Source organism: Bufo bufo, chromosome 2 (assembly GCF_905171765.1).
Source record: "Bufo bufo chromosome 2, aBufBuf1.1, whole genome shotgun sequence".
Lineage (NCBI taxonomy): Eukaryota > Metazoa > Chordata > Amphibia > Anura > Bufonidae > Bufo > Bufo bufo.
In genome coordinates this window covers 435,037,183-435,053,473 of record NC_053390.1, presented here as the reverse complement: position 1 = coordinate 435,053,473, position 16,291 = coordinate 435,037,183, and the positions used below count along the sequence as shown (strand labels likewise).

Here is a 16,291-nt window from a genome sequence, read left to right as displayed (position 1 = left end):
AGAGCAACAAAAAATAAATAAAAGATGTTGAACTAAAGACCTTTAGGTAAGTCACAAGTAACTCCTTGTCAAAAAAAGATAAAATTCGTGACACACTGGAAGTGACTTTTTAACCACAAAACTCACATCTTCATATATGCTGAGAAGATGGCATTTAACTGGCATTACAATGCCCTAGTGAACACATGACATCAATATTGTTCTGCTGTGTGTCTGGGCAGCATAGACAATATAACATAGGCCTAACAAGATGCCATCTCATTCAGTTTTCCTCATGTATGTCTGATAGACTTGTATTTAGGTCAGTTTCACACAGCCATAATGCAGCAACATTTTAAGGTTAAAGATATTTAAAGAGGTTCTCTGGGTTAAAGATATTTGCGCCAATGGTTTTCCGAGTACAAACACAGATCTCTAATATGAAAATCTGTCAGTCTTACCATAGCCAACATGAATCTCTTGATAAGTTGATATGTATCAGAAAATGACCTATTGCTTAAATCCTATTTTTATGTTACATATAATTTTTATTTTTTTTGATGATGCCATTTTTAATTTTCCATGTCAATATCTGTATTAAAAACCATAAAATCCTGCAGTTTTTGCACTGGCCACTAAGCCTAGTGTGTGTAATTATATTTCACTACATCACAGAAACAACTGAAACAAAGATCTAAAAGCAGTTTAGCAGCAAACTTTGTGAAAACTAATATTTGTGTCATTCTCAAAACTTTTGGCCACGACTGTAGATTTTTATTTCTTGAACATGATTTTGGGGGCAGCCCTCTTGCCTGAACGGTTGTAAACGTCATGTAAAGGTACACTTTACAGTAGCCATATGGGCTATAGACACAATGGACAGGAGCTGAATCATTGACTTCTATGGGAGAGTTTTCCAGGCATGGTCTGCGACTTATGCAGAGGTCAGGAGGGAGTAGATAAGCTGTGATATAACTTGTTGTGAATGGTGGATTATGTGTTCTTACAACTGTGTATATACAGTCGTTGCCAAAAGTTTTGAGAATGACACAAATATAAGTTTTCACAAAGTTTGCTGCTAAACTGCTTTTAGATCTTTGTTTCAGTTGTTTCTGTGATGTAGTGAAATATAAATTACACGCACTTCATACGTTTTAAAGGCTTTTATCAACAATTACATGACATTTTGGCTAAGTTCACACGAACGTGTGACCCGTGCCTGTGCTGCGGCCCGCAAATAGCGGGCCGCAATGCACGATCGCCGGCCGTAGGTCAGCCGCATCGGATCGAGGACCCATTCACTTTAATGGGTCCGCGATCCGGCCGTTCCGCTAAAAGATAGGACTTGTTCTATCTTTTAGCGGAACGGAAGTACGGGACGTAACCCCACGTAGGCACTGCGTAGTGCTTCCGAGGGGTTACGTCCTGTGCGGCCGTTCCGCGATTCCGGACCCATTGAAGTGAATGGGTCCGCATCCGTGATGCGGAATTCACACGGAACTGTGGCCGTGGATTGCGGCCCGCGATTTGCGGGCCGCAATACGGCCACAGATCACACACGTTCGTGTGAACTTAGCCTTATGCAAAGAGTCAGTATTTGCAGTGTTGGCCCTTCTTTTTCAGGACCTCTGCAATTCGACTGGGCATGCTCTCAATCAACTTCTGGGCCAATTCCTGACTGATAGCAACCCATTCGTTCATAATCACTTCTAATTGGAGTTTGTCCGAATTAGTGGGTTTTTGTTTGTCCACCCGCCTCTTGAGGATTGACCACAAGTTCTCAATGGGATTAAGATCTGGGGAGTTTCCAGGCCATGGACCCAAAATGTCAACGTTTTGGTCCCCGAGCCACTTAGTTATCACTTTTGCCTTATGGCACGGTGCTCCATCGTGCTGGAAAATGCATTGTTCTTCACCAAACTGTTGTTGGATTGTTGGAAGAAGTGGCTGTTGGAGGGTGTTTTGGTACCATTCTTTATTCATGGCTGTGCTTTTGGGCAAAATTGTGAGTGAGCCCACTCCCTTGGATGAGAAGCAACCCCACACATGAATGGTCTCAGGATGCTTTACTGTTGGCATGACACAGGACTGATGGTAGCGCTCACCTTTTCTTCTCCGGACAAGCCTTTTTCCAGATGCCCCAAACAATCGGAAAGAGGCTTCATCGAAGAATATGACTTTGCCCCAGTCCTCAGCAGTCCAGTCACCATACTTTCTGCAGAAGATCAATCTGTCCCTGATGTTTTTTTGGAGAGAAGTGGCTTCTTTGCTGCTCTTGACACTAGGCCATCTTCCAAAAGTCTTCGCCTCACTGTGCGTGCAGATGCGGTCACACCTGCCTGCTGCCATTCCTGAGCAAGCTCTGCACCGGTGGCACTCCGATCCCACAGCTGAATCCTCTTTAGGAGACGATCCTGGCGCTTGCTGGACTTTCTTGGACGCCCTGAAGCCTTCTTAAGAATTGAACCCCTTTCCTTGAAGTTCTTGATGATCCTATAAATTGTTGAATGAGGCGCAATCTTAGTAGCCACAATATCCTTGCCTGTGAAGCCATTTTTATGCAACGCAATGATGGCTGCACGCGTTTCTTTGCAGGTCACCATGGTTAACAATGGAAGAACAATGATTTCAAGCATCACCCTCCTTTTAACATGTCAAGTCTGTCATTTTAACCCAATCGGCCTGACATAATGATCTCCAGCCTTGTGCTCATCAACATTCTCACCTGAGTTAACAAGACTATTACTGAAATGATCTCAGCAGGTCCTTTAACCACCTCCGGACCGCTGTACGCACAGACGCGTCCTGGAGGTGGTTGTTTCATTCCGAGTGGACGCGCCGGCGCGTCCTCTCGCGAGACGCGAGATTTCGGTCTCAGCCGGCCCGCGCATCGCGGGCCGGCAAAAGTTCGAGGAGAATTGCATCAGCAACCTGCCAGCCAATGATCGTCGCTGGCAGGTTGCTGATTTTTAAAAAATCGAATCACAAGCCATATAACAGATCATATTAGTAAATATGATCTGTTATATGGCTTCTCTGCTCCTGTGCTGGTCCTTTTCGTCGGTTGGATCCAGCACAGGAGCAGACTGAACTGTGAGTACACCAAACACTACACCTTAGCCCCAGATCACCCCCCTGCACCCCAATTAACCCTTTGATCGCCCCTGTCAATCACTAGTGAAAGGAAAAAAAGTGATCAGTGTAAACTGTCACTTTTTTTTCACTGGTATTGACTGATAGGTTTTAGGGATAGTTTAGGCCCCTTGGTTAGGTAGTTAGCGTCAGTTATCGCCCACCCCACCGCAGTCACTTTTATTCGCTGATTAGCGTATCGCTAATCAGCATTTGTACTTTTATAGTATCTGTAAGTGATCAAAACTGATCACGGTCAGATCTATAATAGTATTAGTGTCACTTTAGTTCGCCCTCCACCCAAAACGCAGTGTTTGCCCGATCAGGCCTGATCGGTCGCCCACACGTGCGTTCACCCACACCCGCCCCACCGCAGTGACAAAAAATTATTATTTTTTGATCACTGCACATTCACTTTACACGCACTGCGGCGATAAAAAAATCAGTTTTGATATTTTTTATCAACCGCAGCGGCCTCCGGTACTTCACTAGCCTCCCCTTTGTAAGACAGGTTTGCTTTTTTTCTTGGGTAGTCTCAGGGAATACCCCTAAATTTAGTAGTCCAAAATGTCAAACAGGGGGTATTCTTCTGAAGAGGCCTACAGGATTCTGACCCAGTCGGATGAGGAGTGGGAACCCTCATCTGACGAATCTAGCGGGTCAGAATATGAACCTGTAGAAAGCAGTGGCTCTCTGACCCAAAGTTCGGACGAGGAGGTTGAGGTCCCTGGCAGCACCAGGCGTACCCGGCCCCGTGTCGCTAGACCACAGGTTACGCAGGATCCGCTTCAAGAGCAGCAGAGTGGGGCTGTCGCTGCCGGATCACGTGGTGAGGCATACACCAGCAGCGCAGCCCTTCCTGGACCTAGTACCAGCACTGCCGTACAACATGGTGAAGTAGCGAGCACCAGAAGGGCAGTTGAAGCTGGTACGGTGGCACGTGCAGTAGTTACCCCGTCGCAGCCACCGCGCAGACAGGCCCTTCGACCCCCTAGAGTCCCTGAGGTGCTGGCAAACCCTGATTGGCAGTCACCAACTTCAGCCGCACCTGTAGTTCCCCCTTTCACCGCCCAGTCTGGAGTTCGGGTTGAGACGGCTCAAATCGGTTCGGCCCTGGGATTTTTTGAGCTGTTCTTGACTGCGGAGCTCTTGGACTTAGTCGTGGCAGAGACCAACCAGTATGCCACACAATTTATAACCGCAAACCCGGAAAGCTATTATGCCCAGCCTTTCCGGTGGAAACCAGTCCAAGTTTCCGAACTTAAAATTTTTCTGGGCCTTCTCCTCAACATGGGCCTGACAAAAAAACATGAACTGCGGTCATATTGGTCCACGAACCCAATTCATCACATGCCCATGTTCTCTGCTGCTATGTCCAGGACACGATTTGAGACCATCCTGCGTTTTCTGCATTTTAGCGACAACACCACCTCCCGTCCCAGAGGCCACCCAGCTTTTGACCGGCTCCACAAAATTCGGCCCCTCATAGACCATTTCAACCAGAAATTTGCAGATTTGTATACCCCTGAGCAAGACATCTGCGTAGACGAGTCCCTAATACATTTTACCGGGCGCCTTGGCTTCAAACAATACATCCCAAGCAAGCGTGCCCGGTATGGGGTCAAATTGTATAACCTCTGTGAAAGGGCCACAGGCTATACCCACAAATTTCGGATCTATGAGGGAAAAGATCAGACCCTGGAGCCGGTCGGTTGCCCTGACTACCTGGGGAGCAGTGGGAAGACAGTCTGGGACTTGGTGTCACCCTTATTCGGCAAGGGGTACCATCTTTATGTGGACAATTTTTACACAAGTGTGGCCCTCTTTAGGCATTTGTTTCTAGAACGGATTTGCGCCTGTGGCACCGCGCGAACTAGTCGCGTGGGCTTCCCCCAACGGCTTGTAACCACCCGTCTTGCAAGGGGGGAGAGGGCTGCCTTGTGTAACGAAGAACTGCTCGCGGTGAAATGGAGATACAAGCGTGACGTTTACATGCTCTTCTCCATTCACGCAGACACGACAATCCAAATTGAAAGGGCAACCCGTGTCATTGAAAAGCCCCTCTCAGTCCACGACTATAATGCGCTCATGGGAGGGGTGGACTTCAATGACCAGATGTTGGCTCCCTATTTAGTTTCCCGCAGAACCAGACGCTGGTATAAGAAGGTGTCTGTATATTTAATTCAATTGGTGCTGTACAATAGTTTTGTTCTCTACAGTAAGGCTGGGAGAACAGGATCCTTCCTCAAATTCCAGGAAGAGATCATCGCGAACCTCCTTTACCCAGGAGGTTCCGTGGCCCCATCCACCAGTGTAGTTAGCCGTCTACACGAGCGACATTACCCCAGTGTCGTTGCTGGTACCTCAACCCAACCGCCACCCCGAAAAAAATGTTGTGTCTGTAGCAGGAGGGGAATAAGGCGTGACACCCGCTATTTCTGTCCTGACTGCCCTGACCACCCTGCCCTATGCTTAGGTGAGTGTTTCCGGAAGTACCACACACAGGTACACCTAGCATAGGGATTGCATCTCACAGGACAGGCACACAGGGCTATTAGGGCCCTTTTACTCACAGCTGCTGCAAACCTCTCCTTTCACCTGGGATAAAGTGCATAACGTACTTCGCCACATCTTTGGGCGATTTGCGCTTTGCACATTGTCCCATGGGGAAGGAGAGGTTTGTTCTATAAAGGTAAAAAAAACTAAAAAAAAAAAAATTACCGGTAAGTAAAAAAGTTTAAAAAAAGTTAATATGTTCTGTTCTAAAGTTAATAAAGTTATTGCTTTGCGGCCTGCTTTTTTCTTTTTTGTTTTGTTTTTTTACCTTCCAGGTGGACCAACCGATCGACTAGCTGCAGCACTGATGTGCATTCGGACAGAAGCATTGCGCTGCTGTCAGATTACACGCAAGTCGGTGTATGCGGCGCTGCAAGACGAGATTTCTCCTCTGCAGTAAAAGATATGTTTGCCGAGGCATATGAGCTGAGGAGGTGGCGGTGTTCATATACTTTGGCAAACACTTTGTATATATATAAAAAAAAAAATCCCGGCAATGATTTATTCATCCACATCGATTGATGTGAATGGAGAAATCGGGTTTGCCAGGGCATACGAGCTGAAGTGGGTATGGATGTTGGGCGGAGCTCCTATGTCCTGGCAGACGCCTTTCCCCTCCTTTTTCTTTTTTTGGCAGAGATTTTTTCATCCACATTGATCGATGCGAATGAAGAAATCTGTGCCGTTAATTTTTTTCTTTCAGCCCAGAGGCTGAACGGAAAAAAAAAATCTCATTACCTGTATGCTCAATATAAGGAGAATAGCAGAAACTCCTAATGCTGGGCATACATGTAATGATTGCGGAGACCCTCAAATGCCAGGGCAGTACAAACACCCCACAAATGACCCCATTTTGGAAAGAAGACACCCCAAGGTATTCGCTGAGGGGCATATTGAGTCCATGAAAGATTGAAATTTTTGTCCCAAGTTAGCGGAAAGGGAGACTTTGTGAGAACAAAATCAAAAAAATCAATTTCCGCTAACTTGTGCCCAAAAATTTTTTTTTCTATGAACTCGCCATGCCCCTCATTGAATACCTTGGGGTGTCTTCTTTCCAAAATGGGGTCACATGTGGGGTATTTATACTGCCCTGGCATTTTAGGGGCCCCAAAGTGTGAGAAGAAGTCTGGTATCCAAATGTCTAAAAATGCCCTCCTAAAAGGAATTTGGGCACCTTTGCTCACCTAGGCTGCAAAAAAGTGTCACACATCTGGTATCTCTGTATTCAGGAGAAGTTGAGGAATGTGTTTTGGGGTGTCTTTTTACATATACCCATGCTGGGTGAGATAAATATCTTGGTCAAATGCCAACTTTGTATAAAAAAAATGGGAAAAGTTGTCTTTTGCCAAGATATTTCTCTCACCCAGCATGGGTATATGTAAAATGACACCACAAAACACATTCCCAACCTTCTCCCGAGTACGGAGATACCAGATGTGTGACACTTTTTTGCAGCCTAGGTGGCAAAGGGGCCCACATTCCAAAGAGCACCTTTCGGATTTCACAGGTCATTTACCTACTTACCACACATTAGGGCCCCTGGAAAATGCCAGGGCAGTATAACTACCCCACAAGTGACCCCATTTTGGAAAGAAGACACCCCAAGGTATTCCGTGAGGGGCATGGCAAGTTCCTAGAATTTTTTATTTTTTGTCACAATTTAGTGGAAAATGATGATTTTTTATTTTTTTATTTTTTTCATACAAAGTCTCATATTCCACTAACTTGTGACAAAAAATAAAAACTTCCATGAACTCACTATGCCCATCAGCGAATACCTTGGGGTGTCTTCTTTCCAAAATGGGGTCACTTGTGGGGTAGTTATACTGCCCTGGCATTCTAGGGGCCCAAATGTGTGGTAAGGAGTTTGAAATCAAATTCAGTAAAAAATGACCTGTGAAATCCGAAAGGTGCTCTTTGGAATATGGGCCCCTTTGCCCACCTAGGCTGCAAAAAAGTGTCACACATCTGGTATCTCTGTATTCAGGAGAAGTTGAGGAATGTGTTTTGGGGTGTCTTTTTACATATACCCATGCTGGGTGAGATAAATATCTTGGTCAAATGCCAACTAGGTATAAAAAAAATGGGAAAAGTTGTCTTTTGCCAAGATATTTCTCTCACCCAGCATGGGTATATGTAAAATGACACCTCAAATCACATTCCCCACCTTCTCCTGAGTACGGAGATACCAGATGTGTGACACTTTTTTGCAGCCTAGATGGGCAAAGGGGCCCATATTCCAAAGAGCACCTTTCGGATTTCACTCGTCATTTTTTACAGAATTTGATTTCAAACTCCTTACCACACATTTGGGCCCCTAGAATGCCAGGGCAGTATAACTACCCCACAAGTGACCCCATTTTGGAAAGAAGAGACCCCAAGGTATTTCGTTATGGGCATAGTGAGTTCATAGAACTTTTTATTTTTTGTCACAAGTTAGTGGAATATGAGACTTTGTAAGAAAAAAAAAAAAAAAAAAATCATCATTTTCCGCTAACTTGTGACAAAAAATAAAAAGTTCTATGAACTCACTATGCCCATCAGCGAATACCTTAGGGTGTGTACTTTCCGAAATGGGGTCATTTAAGGGGTGTTTGTACTGTCTGGGCATTGTAGAACCTCAGGAAACATGACAGGTGCTCAGAAAGTCAGAGCTGCTTCAAAAAGCGGAAATTCACATTTTTGTACCATAGTTTGTAAACGCTATAACTTTTACCCAAACCATTTTTTTTTTACCCAAACATTTTTTTTTATCAAAGATATGTAGAACAATAAATTTAGAGCAAAATTTATATATGGATGTCGTTTTTTTTTTGCAAAATTTTACAACTGAAAAATGTCATTTTTTTGCAAAAAAATCGTTAAATTTCGATTAATAACAAAAAAAGTAAAAATGTCAGCAGCAATGAAATACCACCAAATGAAAGCTCTATTAGTGAGAAGAAAAGGAGGTAAAATTCATTTGGGTGGTAAGTTGCATGACCGAGCAATAAACGGTAAAAGTAGTGTAGGTCAGAAGTGTAAAAAGTGGCCTGGTCTTTCAGGGTGTTTAAGCACTGGGGGCTGAGGTGGTTAATGACAGCAATAAAATACAGTGGAAAGTTTTTTTGGGGATTAAGTTAATTTTCATGGCAAAGAAGGACTATGCAATTCATCTGATCACTCTTCATAACATTCTGGAGTATATGCAAATTGCTATTATAAAAACTTAAGCAACAACTTTTCCAATATTTATGTAATTCTCAAAACTTTTGGCCACGACTGTACAATCAGAAAATAAAGTGACTGGAAAATAAGGATGTGTCGCTATCTGGTTTCAAAAGTCAGTGATACATTCCCTTTAAGAGCTTTCTCTGGAAATAGCCTTAATAGTTAACCCAGTCAACACTGGTAAGTGGCTGCAGGCAGAGAGAGGCTAAATTAAGAGCTTCACGTGGACTTCACAGCTGAGCCAAAGACATTAGGGAAAGGAATTGACAGGCAAGGCTGTGAGAAATTGATTAGTCTGTGTACTTAAATATGTAAAAGATGGATGCTTCCCCATACTTCCCCCCCCACTCTCATGGCAGCAGCAACGTGACATCTTCTCACTTCATGAAAGATGATATTTGCTAGCCATTTCTATTATACATAACCTTCCTTATAATAACATGCAAGTCAGTAAGCAGAAATAATTAGGAGATTATAATTGTGATTAATAGTCCACCCTGTACAGTATTGTCGCCAGCTCTGCCTCCACTGCCCACAGTTTTGTGGTGACCCATAAATGCCCTAACACTACTCCTTACATTGCCTAGGTACACACTACAAATATAAATGTTTCAGATATAATATTTCAGATGAATAATGATATTTGTTTAAACAACATGTTTCCTGTTCATTTAGCCTTGTGCTGATCTGAGGTTCCAAGGCAATAATCATGTAACAGCTTGTCTAAAACCAACAGGTTTTCTTCCATCTGTTCAATGCCCCGAGATGGCAGTGGTTAATCCAGTAGGCTACTCCAGCGTCTGGCACATGGTATGATGACTGAATGCCAGGATATTACACTGCCAGCCTGCCTGTGGTACTGCCAGTGTCCATCGGGTTATAGTAAGCCTTTAGGTGGGTGTAGGAAGTACACGCAGACACAATTCAACAGGAGGAAAGAAATAACCATGAGTTAGATCTTACTCACACAGTCAGTGTTCGGTCAGTGATTTCCATCAGTGATTTAAAGCCAAAACCAGGTGCAGGTCAGAAACAGAACAGGAGCAGATCTTTCCCTTATACCTTACGTCTGGGTAGCCTCCACTCCTGGTTTTGGTTCACAATCACTGACCAAACACTGACTGTGTGAATAAGGCCTTAGGATGAGAGGAAGTATAGTAATAGTAGAGTAAGTTGATGCTGCACAGATACACTGAATTTGAATGCGGTAAATCTGCATCATTTTACAGTACCAGCAAAGTGGCTGAGGTCTTAAATCTCATCCACATACTGCAGCTTAAATTGAACTGTTGTATGGATTTTATTATGCTGTCGATACTCACCCTGAATTTCACCCTTTGCACAGCAAATCTACAGCATAAACTTCAACAAATATGCAGCCAAGTCCACAGCGGAAATTTTGTTGTGGAAAATACTCCCCCTGTGGCCAAACCCATACAGCAAACTCACAAAAAATGGAAATGTATGAAACTAATCAAAATAAAGATCATACCCTATAAAGACAAAAGTATTGGGACAAACACCTTAATCATTGTCTTATTCAGTCCCATTGCCACAGGTGTATAAAATCCAGCCCCTAGGAATGCAGTCTGCCTTTACAGACATTTGTGAAAGAACGGCTCATTCTAAAGAGCTCATTGAATTCCAGAGTGGTCCTGTAATAGGAAGCTACTGTTAGAACAATTATTTCTTCCCCCTAGATATTACACCATGGGTGGTATTACTGCAAAGTGGAAGTGTTTAGGAACCAAAATAACTCATGTAGCATACCTCGGGACAGTCCTGGATTTCAGTGGCTGCCCCGTTACAGGGGAGGTATTGTCCCGCTTTCTGGCAGCTGTCCCTGCGTCCATAGGAAGCAGAGAGCCGCTTCATCATTCCTGCCGGCTCTCCACACCTCTGGTCTGTGTGGCGGGCCGGGCCAGCTAGCAGTTAGCCTCGGCTCCTCCTCCTTCACAGGCTAGAGCAGCCGATGTCCTGCTGCTGCTAGGAACAAGATACGTATGTGGTGGTTATTTTTTTACATTCTGTGAGGGGCACAATGTGGGCACAAATGTGGGTGGCACAATGTGGGTGGCACAATGTGGGTGGCACAATGTGGGTGGCACAATGTGGGTGGCACAATGTGGGCACAATTCTGGGTGGCACAATGTGGGCACAATTCTGGGTGGCACAATGTGGGCATAAATACTGTGCGGTGGCACGAAGGGGGAATAATTACTATGTGGGGCATTAAGGGGACTGGGTGGGTTTCGGTATATAGTTATGTTTTGGGCGGAGTTAGAGGCATGGCATAGTGCAAAAAAAAATTGTCCCAATGTGTCCCTCTTTGTTCATTTACAAAGTTGGGAGGTATGATATAGTGACAGACCACGTTGTCGGGGGGTATATGACAACGTAAAGTTAGAGTTGATGCGCATAGTGTATAAGAAACACCAACAATCTGCTGACTTGGGTTGGGCATGGGTTTCCATGGCAAAGCAACCGCATGCAAGCCTTACATCACCAAGTGTCAGATGAAGTGCTGTAAAGCACGCTGCCACTGGACTCTGGAGCAGTGGAAATGTGTTCTGTGGAGAGATCAATCACACTTCTCTATCGGATGGGCAAATGCTAAGAGAATGTTAACTGACTGCATTGTGCCAACTGTAAAGTTTGATGGAGGACAGATAACAATATGGGGTTATTTTTCAGTTAATGCTTCTAACTTGATGGGAACAGTATGGGGAAGGTCCTTTTCTGTTCCAGAATAGCTGTTCCCCAGTGCACAAAGCAAGGTCCATAAGGCATGGTTGGGTGCGTTTGGCGCAGAAGAGCTGGATTGGCCTGCACAGAGCCCTGACCTCAACCCTATCGTACACCTCTGGGATGAAATAGAATGGAGAGTGCAAGCCAGGCCTCATTGTCCAACATGAGTGTCTGACTTTACAAACACTCTTCTGGACGGATGGGCAAAAATTCCCAGACAACAAAATTTTGTAGAAAGCCTTCCCAGTGGAATCTGTTTTACCTGCAAAGTGGGGACTAACTCCATATTAACACCTATGGCTTTAGAATAGAATGATCCATAACTTCTGTAAGTTTAATGTGCAGGTTTCCTAATACTTTGTCCATATAGTGTATAGTGTTGGAGTTTTCTGAGACTTTATCCTGATGACCCATCTTCAGGATAGGTCACAGTATCTGATGGGTGGGAGTCCCCTGTCGATCAGCTGTTTGATAGAAGTGATTGGGGCTGAGCTGCTATACCATCATCATTATTCATATTAACAATGGTGAGCATGGAGAAGGCCGTGGCACTCACAGTAGCACCAGTGCCTTGTCAAACAGCTGATCGGCAGGGGTCCTGGGTGTCAGACCCCCACTGATCAGATACAGATGACCTATCTAGAGGATTATAAAATCTTGGAAAACCCTTTTACTGTTACCCATAAAAAAAGCAAAGTGTTACTTGTCGCTCTACTACTGTATCATACAATTTTATGTATGTAGGTATTCTGAAGCAATAATCCTACAAACTATTCAGCTTCTACACAAGCTAAAATGAAACCGTGAACTATAGCAGCATGTGGAAATAAGATAAACCCTAGGTTAAAGTGCCAAAAAAACAGGAGGAGTTTGACATGGTTAACAATTGTGTTATGTTTGCCAAGCCCAATCTTTGCATTTATCATGCAATCATGGACTGGAAAAAAACTTACGTCATTATTAGAAAACACCCCATGTGAAATGGTGCTCCACGGTAGGCAATAATCTACATGCCAAGAGCAGAACATGAAAGATAGACAAATAAAATGTATCTATAATTCAATTTTTCTCCTGAACAATTTACACGAGTCGCACATGATCACGGGACATGATTTACACAGTCCTGATAATTAGCCAGTAGAAATGGACTTTGATTCCCTTTAACAATGCCCACTGAAATCAGTAGGCCGTCTAATTCTCTGGAGACCACGTATTACATGGTCACCCCTTCACTTGATTTAAACTTGTCCTACTCAGGCCGCTTTAGAACTTGTTCACATCTGCATTGGAAGCTCTGTTAGGGACCTCTGTTGCAGATTCTTAATTTTTCCCCGACCAGGTCTAATCATCTCCTATCATTTCAGTGATTGAAAACAGCGGAAGGGCCTGCTTCCCTTGTTGTGCTCCTCTAACAGAGCAGGACTATGGGAATGACTAGAGCTGATCTGAACATGGCCTTACCTGCTGTGCGGCGATATTGAGAGCTGGATTTGTCAGCTCGGTTTTGTCCTGAGATTTCTCTCTTGCCAGTCGGGCAGCCTCTCTCACTTCCTGGAACTTCTCTGCAAACTACAGACAGGAGACAATGGCTGATAAAACCCTCCAGATTCACAATCACTTTCTACAATGCTTTTTCTTACAATGAAAAAGTAAATTCAATTTAGTCTTCGGGTACAACAGTGGTGTGGTCGAGTACTGCGCGGCGTGCAGGTTTCAGTGGGCTCTTATTAAACTAATTAGGACCACGTTGCTTAGTGTGCTTAGCAGTGTTGTGGGTAATGCAGGGCCATTAACAATACAGACCGAATGAACTGTGCGGTCCTAATTAGTTTAATTTAAAAGTGTAACCGTCATTCATTTTCTTTATTTTTGTAATGTACATGGGCAGTGATGCTGATCATTTTTGTAATATACTTGAATTACTGAAATTGTACATTTCTATTAGAAAAATGTTGAGCCTTAGTAACGCCCCCGTCTTCTGTTTACAGAACTGTGGAGACCTGCTAGCACTGACTGACTTATGTAAGCAGAAGACAGAGGAGCGTTGCTAAGGCTCAAAATGTCCCACTTTAGAGCTATTTTTCTAATAGAAAGGTACAATTTCAGTTATTAAAGTATATTACAAAAATGGTCAGCATCACTGCCCCTATACATTACAAAAATAAAAAAAGGAATGACAGTTACACTTTAAGCCCGCTACAGCTTGTACGATACAACCGCACTGTGTGGTCTTACCCAAAAAGTTTGGGATTGCTTAGGGTTCTTTTACACACAATTTGTGCCCTGGCATTTTTCTTTTTACCACAAAAAGCAGTGTATGACTCCACCCTTAGGCTGGTGTCACTTACAGGTTTTTGTGGCAGTTTTTGATGTTTTTTGAGCTACAACCAGAGGTGGATCAGAAGTGAATGAGAAATACAAAAGGAAGGACTTATACTTCTCCTTACAGCAGGATCCTCTTCTGACTGTGGTCCAAAAAACTGCCGCTTGCAGATTTTTTGTTTAAGGCAATGTGTGAGATCACCTTTATAACACACAGAAAAATGGGTCTTAGTGCTTTTATATTCATTTCAGATTTGTATATCTGTGAATGGGTCATTGGCTCTCTATACTGCAACCAATCTGCTCCAAAGACATCACTGCATACAGGAATATTTCATGTGACCCAGAAGTCACCAAGGATCCCTGTTAACTTTACCATATACATAATAATGTAGCACAGTAAAATTAGTATGTTCTTCCATTTTGTTAGTACACCACTGAGGTAGGATCTATGCCTATTTTTGTAGATTCATGTACAATAAAGTGTAAGTAACAAGTTATAGGTTACTAGAAATTCTGATAATTCCATATGCCTGCTTTTACTGATTTGCAGACATCATATGTAATTTTTTTGGTACTCTTCATTTACCTGTGTCAAGTTCTGTTCTGAGGCAAAGCCCAAGCCATATACAGTGTTTGCTCGGCTGTCAGCCCACTGTCCAAATTTCTGCGACGTCTTTGTGAAGGTCATGTTTGGAGTAATAGTGCTGTTGATAATAGCCTGCGAGATAAATTCAGTCACAATCAGAAAAAACTAACTCTACATTCTCCAAGTCCCATGGTGTATTACCTTGGTGCCGCCCACACTAATGATCCGATACACATTTCTTGTGGCATCAAAGAAGTAGGATACTGTAGCGGCATGTTTGCTGGCTGGGATCCAGTTCTTTTTGGTGACAGGATCAATTTGAAAAACATGGGCTCTGGTGCTAAAAATGGGCTGTTCCCTAAAAAAAAAAAAAAAAAAGGATGTTATTACAATTCTACTACAACATTAATGTAACAATATGTGTAAAAAGGGTATTCCCGCTTTCAGATACTGATGATCTGTCCTCCAGATAGGCCATCAATATCAGATTGTTGGGGGTCTGACACCCCAACCGTTCAGCTGTTTGGGCAGTTGCTGGCACCAGAAACTAAAAAGTGGGCGACTCTTGAAGCAGACGCTCCACCCACCCATAGTTTAGCAACCATTACAGCATATTACAGCTCAGCTCCCATGCACTTGAATATCAGACCCCACTGATATAATATAGATGACCTATCTTTCGGCTAGGCCAGCATCAAAAATCTGGAAAACTCCTTTAAGGATGTATTCACTCATCCGTGTCCATTTTCCATCCAAAATCTGCATCCACAAATGTCCAGGAAGCATCAAAGTATTTTTTGAACCACAAAAAATGGCAACCATTTTCTCTTTTACAAACTTTATAAGTTTTCTATACAACGGATCAGAGAAAAAACGTACCAAACATGGATGGCATCGGTGTGCTGTACGTCGTTTTCACTGGCATGTTTTGTCCACATAACAGACCAAAATCGTACAAGCAACTGTGTTTTTCCCACAGAAAAACATGGACCTCTTAATATGCATCCGTGTGCTGTTCATGGAGAACACAGATGGGAAATCACATGTGTGAATCAGACCTACATCTGTTGGTCACACATGTAAAATATTAGCAAGAGATATGGTAAAGAGGGAAAAATGCGAGACGTACTGTACTATAATGTTGATGTTCCTAACACTTCTAGGATCTCAGAACAGACCACAGAACCTGAAAGCTTTTACACTGTATATAGGCAGAGTGCAATGTCCTCTATCAGGCATATTTGTAATACAATGAGGTGCAGGTCTAGGTAGCTACATTCTGCTCGGAGGCATTTTTATGTACCAGTTTTCCAAGTGGGAACTTATCGGCCCACAATGGCCTAATACCCGGGTGTCATATTTTTTCTTCACAAAACAAAACTTTTTAAACTGAGTAAAACATAGTGAAAAAGTCATGCATGAGCTGGCCACACAAGTGGTATTAAAGATGCAAAAATACTACTGATGTTTGCTTATGCAGTGTGACAATTCTGTAAAGGGGGAAAATAGAAGGACCATAGTCAATAGATATGGCAACCGGGATCAGGTCCATATTATACATATCCACATGGAAATGCTTAGCTCTAAGATACCATAAAGCTGTGGTGAGAAAAAAAAAAAAAAAAAAGGCACTGGTCCTTCAAGTCCAAACTGTCTAATATGATGACCCAGAGAAAGGTACAATCCCTTATGAGGTGGTCCCAAATTCCTTCTGACTTCAAATATGTTAATTGGAATAAATCCCTGGATCCCCAT

At 43.3% G+C, this 16,291-nt stretch overlaps 1 protein-coding gene across 5 annotated transcripts in view; it reads right to left on the bottom strand.

The window, feature by feature from the left end:
* Positions 1 to 16,291, bottom strand: part of HOMER3 (homer scaffold protein 3) — a 177,161-nt gene that overhangs the window by 48,364 nt on the left and 112,506 nt on the right. For all 5 annotated transcript variants that reach the window (XM_040417427.1, XM_040417426.1, XM_040417428.1 and 2 more), the window contains 3 exons: positions 14,738 to 14,894; positions 14,537 to 14,668; positions 13,087 to 13,194 (listed from right to left, as the gene is read on the bottom strand). In XM_040417427.1, coding sequence (XP_040273361.1) covers positions 13,087 to 13,194; positions 14,537 to 14,668; positions 14,738 to 14,894 — 397 coding nt within the window. The remainder of the gene's footprint in view (positions 1 to 13,086; positions 13,195 to 14,536; positions 14,669 to 14,737; positions 14,895 to 16,291) is intronic.